A 7,321-nucleotide genomic window follows, 5' to 3' on the forward strand; every position below is an offset into this window, starting at 1 on the left:
AGCTGCCTGCTTCACAAGCACAAGGTCCTGAGTTTGATCCCTGGTACAAAAAAAAAAAAAAAAAAAAAAAGTTTAAAAAATGAAATGATTATCTTGGCTGACATGTCTTTCCTATTGTTTTAACATCGATGAATTATTTTTATTTACCTTTCTGCTCAATCCAAGATTATTTTACCATATATACTATTGAGTGGCTGTCTTAAAGGGAGAAAAGATTGACCTCAAAATAATTTTCAATAGTATTAACCTTTGTACACAGTTCTATCACTAAAAATAATTTTAATTTAATCTTGGAAGTTTTGAAATAGACCATTAACTATATTACATTCCTGTTGCTATAATTTATGCTTCAGATTTTAGAAATTTCTTCATTATCACATTCTCTAGTCACTAGTCACTGAAATTTAAAAATTTCAATCTTTTTGTTTATATACCCTCTATTCAAGTAACACACACACACACACGTTTTTTTTTAAAAATGTAAAAACCTTAGCCAGGCATGTTGGTACATACCTGTAATCCCAGCCGTCTGGGAGGCTGAGGCAAGAGGAGCACAAGTTCCAGACCAGCCTGGACAATTTAGCAATTTAGTGAGACCTTGTCTCAAAATAATAAAAATTTAAAAAGCGCTTGGGAATGTAACTCAGTGCAAAGGCCCCAAATTCAATCTCCAGTACCAAAACAAACACAACACCTAAAAACCAACTGGCTTTCATGGCTCCACTCAAGGTGACTGGAAGTATATGGAGTTATTTTTTCTATTCACCTTCCTTTGTTAAAACAAAACACCAGAATTCTGACTGGTTGGATAAATATGATTCATGTTTTGTCTTGTAATGCAACTATTTTGATGGTTGGCTTCACAGCTGAGGCGAGCCACCATTTCAAACCCAATAACAGGAGACTTGGAGACGGTACATTACAGAATTAGCAAAAGGTAAGAGATGTGTATGTTGCATATTTTGCCCTCTAATGAGTGTTTTATACATCCTACAGGAATTTTTTTTCATTTAGGGGAAATAGATCATTTCAGTCTTCAGCTCAAGTCACTGCCTTACTCCCATGAACAGGATAACGCATGAATAAACTGCTTTGTGTTTCACAAGCTTTATCCTTTAACTAGAAGTTCTGTTTCTAATCTTTAGTCTGTTATGTCTAGCAAATTAATATGCCTTTTTTTTAAAGATTAGGTTTCAGATATCCAGGAAAGAGCCTGATACTTGTTTTCTTTTTCCCCTTTGTTTTCAAAGTGGGAAATCAGCAGCAGCCTGATTAATCTGAGAATCCATGCTTACGCAGTTCTCATATTTGCAAGGGCTGCACTGATTCAGATCATCCTTCATGGTGATTGTGTTGGCATTTGTTCTTATGTCTTATAAAATATCATTGTCATTATGGAGTAATCTTTATTCCTCCTGTTAAGAGTTTTATTATGTTGACTCAGAAGTTGGCAATGGAAAGAATTATGCTTTTGAATTCAGTCTTCCAAAAATTACTTGAACCTAGATGCCTTTTATTTTGCATAGAGATTTAAAAAGTTTCATCTGAGAGTTTTAAAAAATGAACTTCATACTAAATTTTTTTCCAAAATATTTAAAGAGCATTAAACTTCTAGATCTGGGAAAGCACTTGTGAAACCCAGTGCTATATATCATTTACATAAAGCTTCAAATGATTTTCTTAAAAAAAGTGAAAGGACAATAAATCTATAGCAAAAATCTGTCAACCCATTTTTTTCTTGACTTAAAAGTGGCCGTTCTAACTGCCACCTTTCTAAATGTTTTTGTTGGTTTGAAACCATTCCCTGCCATCCAAAGCAGCCTGAATCTTTCCAATCACCTGTGGCTTGGCAAAACAAAACAAAACAAACAAAAGCCCAAAATTGCCTGCTACTAGAGTAAGTCCTTGTCCTTTCTCTTTTTTTTTTGTAGCTGAGCCGAGCTACAGTACATGACCCTGAGACTGGAAAATTGACCACAGCACAGTACAGAGTATCTAAGAGGTAAGGTAGCAGTGGAGGGAACTCAAATCATATTTGGGTCTAACTTCCACAAAGTCCACGATATGGTTTCTAAGACCCAGGCTGTTAGCTATAGGTATTTGAAGACACCTGTGCTTGAATTTTCATGATGGACTAATAAACAGACATGGTTGTGGGGCAGCTAATAGGCTGCCAAAGTGATTTATTAGATTACAAAATGCCTAGTGAGCTCCTTAAACCCTGCTAAGTGAAATCTTATTCTCATATTGAAGTAAAAGAAGTTCCCAAAGATGTGGGCTGGGGTTGCAGCTCAGTGGTGCCCGAGCCTGCCTTGTAAGTAAGTACAAGGTCCTGAGTTTGATCCCTGGCACCAAAAAACACACACGCAAACAAAAAATAACTTAGGGACCTGGAATTTTAGCTCAGTGGTTCCCTTGCCTTCCTTGCAAGGGCAAGGTCCCGAGTTCAATCCCTGATATCTCCCCCCACCAAAGATGTTTAATTTGGGTCTTTTTGTAAAGCCGGGTTTAAAAATCTCTGGGGTTCCAGTAGCTGTAGATATTAAGAAAATAAATAAAGGACTACATAACAAGTCAATCATTTTCAAATTTAGCAATGTTTGAAGAGACTCTAAATTAGGTTTTTAGCTGATATTTCACTAAAGTAATTTTTAAAAATAGATCATGGTGTAACTCAGGTACATAACTTAGGATGAGCTCACAGAATTGAAAGACACTGCAACAGAAGTCCTTTTTTCATTGACTTATTCATATAAAAAGATTTCTCTGCTCATAAACATGAAAATATAAATATCATTGCAGATTATTTTAAATCTAAGTAATATCCTGAGATAAAATAGAAATATTGCAGTCGATTATTTTAAATCTATTTTCTTTTTCCATTTGATAGTGATTGTTTAACCAGTTTGGTTTAGATTAATGAGTATTAATAATTGTAACATTACTAAACAGGCTTTTTTTTTGGTACTGGGAATCGAACTCAGGGCCTTGTGCTTGCCAGGCCGTTACTGTGCCACTGAGCTAACATCCTTGGCCCAAACAGAGCTGTATGTTACAGAAAAATCTATATTTTTTCAATTATATGAGTATTTTAATTTAAAGAAGTATAGAGGGATGAGTAGAAGACTTTTAAGTATAAAAATGTATCATTTTTAAGAGTTGGTTTCTCAGTCTTGGAACACTGATATTTTTCAATCAGATCATTCTTTGTTGTCCAGGACTATTTGAGCTGCACAGGGTGTTTATCATCCTTCCTCATTTTTTTTTTTTGTACTGGGGATTGAACACAGGACCTTGCAATTTGCATGGCAGGTGCAGCACCACTGAGCTAAATCCCCAGCCCTTTTCCTATATTTTTGACAATTAAAAATGTTGCCAGACATTGCCAAATGTCCCCTGGTAAGAAAATTTTCCTACCATCACCTCTGGGGACTCCACCCTTCCATTTCTGTTGAGAACTGTTGCTCTAGATTAAGAATGGAATGAAAATTCAAGTTCAAGGGAAAAAAGAAAGTTGTAAAAATTTCAAGTATTTAAATTTATTTCATGTATTTTTGTTGTTGTTGTTGTTGGACCTTGTGCTTGCAAGTCAGGCAGCAGAGCTAAACCCCCAGCCCTATTTCTTGTATGCTGTTTTGTTTTGTTTGAGACAGGGTCTCACTATGTAGTTGAGACTGACCTGGAACTCACTGTATAACTCAGGCTGGTCTTGAACTCACAGCATTCCTCCTGCCTCAGCCTCCCAAGTGCTGGGATTACAGACATGCGCCACCATGCCCGGCTATTTCTTTTATTTTATTTAAAAGCAGATAATGGTGGACGCCAAGTTGTTATGGTATTTAGATTCCACTGGATACATTAAAAAGTAATCAGTTTCCGTAAGTTATCAATATTTTAAGTATGACATTATAAAATCATTTTAAACTAGGTTATAAAACTTTAGTTAACTAGAAAATTATGGAAGAAGTACATAGATTAACAAGTACTTTAGGAGATGCTCAAAGAAAAATTTTGAGATCTCGTCTATGTAATTCAGGCTAGCCTTGAATTCACTGTATAGCCCACGCAGGCCTGGAACTTAAGATCTTCCTGCTCCATCCTCCATAGTGCTGAGGTAGATTATAGGAATGTGCCACTATGCCCAGCTCTCAAAAATTTTTTTAATGATCACTGCTGTAAGTCATAGCAGGTCTATACAGAATACTACACTGATTCAGTATTCCCTTACTTTGTAGGGCAAAGTCACATGTCCTTGATATATTAACTTAAACTTCACCATATACATATTCTAATTTCCTGTCTCTGCTGTATACACCCCTTGCCCACATTTAAAAAAAAAAATTTTTTTTGCTGGGTATGGTGCACATGCCTGTAATCCCAGCACTTGGGAGGCTGAGGCAGGAGGATCGCTGTGAGTTCGAGACCAGCCCAGGCTACACAGTGAGTTCCAGGTCATTCTCAACTACATAGTGAGGCACTGTCTCAAAAAAAACAACAAACAAAAAAATCAGAGTAATAGAAAAGTTTAAAAGTTAAAGTTCTACCAATAGCCTTTAGAAATGAAGAGCGAAAAAACAAGGAAACCTGTGCATTTTTATGCTGTCCTTCAAAAGTATGATTAGACAGAGGGTATGATATAATGGTAATAAACCGGAGGGAATTTAGCAAGGCCTATTTATAAATGTTCAGATACTTCTTGATATCTGTGTCTTTGAGGATGAGGCTGTTCCTTTTCTCTAGGTGTAAGAAGGGCACTTCTGGAATGAAAGTTTCATATATCTCAGAGGAAGGTTGTAGAATTTTTTTATGGCCTTCTTGAGAGAAGATGTAAGGGTTCTTCCTCCAGCTATTTGCTGAAATTCCAAGGTGCATTATTTTGGAGAATACCGTAAACCTATCAGAAAATATAAAGTAAACAAATTTGCCATAATATGATTTTGTTTGTTTGTTTGTTTGTTTTGAGACAGGGTCTCACTATGTAGTTGAGACTGACCTGGAACTCACTATGTAGCCCAGGCTGGTCTCTAAATCACAGGGATCCTCCTGCCTCAGCCTCCCGAGTGCTGGGATTACAGGCATGTGCCACCATGTCCAGCTATAATATGATTTTGATTTAATCATAGCAAGAGTTAACCTTAAGGAACCCTAACAGATGGTAAGGTTTTACAGAAACCAATTTGGGTAGACTTTTTTTTGACACATGATATACAGTGCTTTTGAGCATTGTAATTTTGCTTTTCAGGCAAGCTTGAGCCTATTTTCTGTCCTATTATAGAGTGTTATTCTGTACCATCTGTGAAAATGAATCCCCCCTTTTTTTGCAGTAATGGGGATTGTGCTAGACAAAGTGTTCTACCATGAGCTATCCCTTTTCTTTTATTTGTATTTTCAGATGGTCTTGCTAAGTTTCCCAGGCTGGCGTTGATTCTCCTGAGGAACTGGGATTTATAGGCATGTGCTACCATACCCTGTTTAAGAAGGAACTTTAACCTTAAAATATTGACTAACAGTCTGTCTATCTATCTTTACTTTCCTCCCCTGGTACTGGGGATTGAACTCAGGACCTTGCGCTTGTGAGGCAAATGTGGCACCACTGAGCTAAATCCAAAGCCTAAATATTGACTATATTTTAACAATAAAAATTTTTTACTATTTTGAGAATTTAATAGCTCTGTTGACATTTGGTATCCACCACTGTAAATATTTATTTCCCTCACAGATTATAATAAAAAGCCATGTCAAATGCAAAATGGAAGAAAATTTATATGTTTTGATGACAGTTAATTTAATCCCTTCTACTTTGGGAACATCTGTATTTTGAACAAAAGTTCCAGAAAAGCATTTAAAATATCTGTTTAGAGATATTTCTGAATGATTACATCAGCTTCTGTGGAAGTAAAAGTTTATTACAGCAAATAGAATTATCTTTGGCAAAATACATGTGGAAATTCTTTTTTGGGGGTGGGTATCAGGGATCGAACTCTAGCCCTTGGGCTTGCAAGGCAGGAAGCAGAATCACTGAGCCAAATCCCTGGCCCTTTACTTTTTAAAAGAGTGTAAAACAGAAGTTTAAGGTAGTTGTGGTGATGTATACCTATAGTCCAGCTGCCCAATGGGCTGAGGCAGGAGGATTTCTTGAGTGTAGGAATCCAAGACCACCCTGGGTTTTTATTTGCAAATCATTTCTGTCTTTTCCAATATTAAAAATGAAAACTCTAAAAATTAAGTACAGTTTATTAAAGGAAAAGCTCATAATGTGGTTAGATTGAGCAAATTAAATTTTAGTTTTTGAAAGATAGTTATGTGTCTAAAAAAGGCAGTTCATTAGGTAAGCTTATAAAATTTAAAGTAATATAAATAATGATACATGTAATATGTTTAAAGTAGAAAAAGCTTTGATTCTGGTAAATTATTCTTGGAAATGGTTTTCTTTTTGGTACTGGGGATTGAACTCAGGACCTTGCTGCTAGCAAGGCAGGTGCAGTGCCACTGAGCTAAATCCCTGGCCCTGGTTTTCATTTTTTTAGATTCTAAAGTAATGGTTTCCTAAATATGATATTTATGCATAAGATTTTATTAACCAAAAGGAGTGGTAGTGCATGCCTGTAATCCCAGTACCCAGGAGGCTGAACCAAGAGGATAAACCTGAGTTTGAGGACACCTAGGCTCCATAGTGAGTTCAAGGCCAGCCTGAAGTACATAGTGAGCCCTTACTAAACAAAAAACTGGATTTTGTTTACCCATGTTAATAAGAAACAAATATAATTTATTTTTATATATAAGCAAATACAAATAGTTTTGAATTTCAGATTTTTAAAAACTGGCATAACTTTTGACAATACTGCCCTCTACTGGATTGAACAATTGTTCTCAGACTGGGATAAGTGAAACACATCTAGGTTTACTGTATAATTATCCAAGACTGAACACCGAGGAAGTTATTGGACATTTTGCCCTCAGTAACTGGCATTTTAAGCCTTGAGCTATTTATTTTCTTTTCTTTCCTTTTTTTTTGGTACTGGGGATCAAACTTGGGACCTTGCGCTTGAGAGGCAGGCGGCGGCACCACTAAGCTAAATCCCGGGCCCCTGCACTATTTTCTGCCTTTGCAAAGAAACAACATAGTTATTTTATCTTAACTAATTATATAAAGCAGTGATGGTGTTCAGATTACATTACTGATATTTTCTTTGGAAGGCTTGTAACAAACCCCAGAACTCCAAAATGCTGTTGTGTTTACTTGCATATGAGCTCCCTTGGTGCTCAGGTTCTGTGATTAAGGCCAAAAGGAAGATATTTGAAGCTATTTAGTTTTAAATGA

At 36.2% G+C, this 7,321-nt stretch overlaps 1 protein-coding gene across 2 annotated transcripts in view; it reads left to right on the forward strand.

The window, feature by feature from the left end:
• Positions 1-7,321, forward strand: part of P4ha1 (prolyl 4-hydroxylase subunit alpha 1) — a 46,612-nt gene that overhangs the window by 22,133 nt on the left and 17,158 nt on the right. Inside the window, exon 8 of one of the 2 annotated variants that reach the window (XM_010606825.3) lies at positions 867-937. In XM_010606825.3, the coding sequence (XP_010605127.1) occupies positions 867-937 (71 nt within the window). Of the gene's footprint in view, positions 1-866; positions 938-1,931; positions 2,003-7,321 lie in introns of both variants that reach the window. The other variant, XM_010606817.3, reaches the window with a different exon arrangement.

This window comes from Fukomys damarensis, unplaced genomic scaffold (genome assembly GCF_012274545.1).
Source record: "Fukomys damarensis isolate Sample0158 unplaced genomic scaffold, DMR_v1.0_HiC HiC_scaffold_20, whole genome shotgun sequence".
Classification (NCBI taxonomy): Eukaryota; Metazoa; Chordata; class Mammalia; order Rodentia; family Bathyergidae; genus Fukomys; species Fukomys damarensis.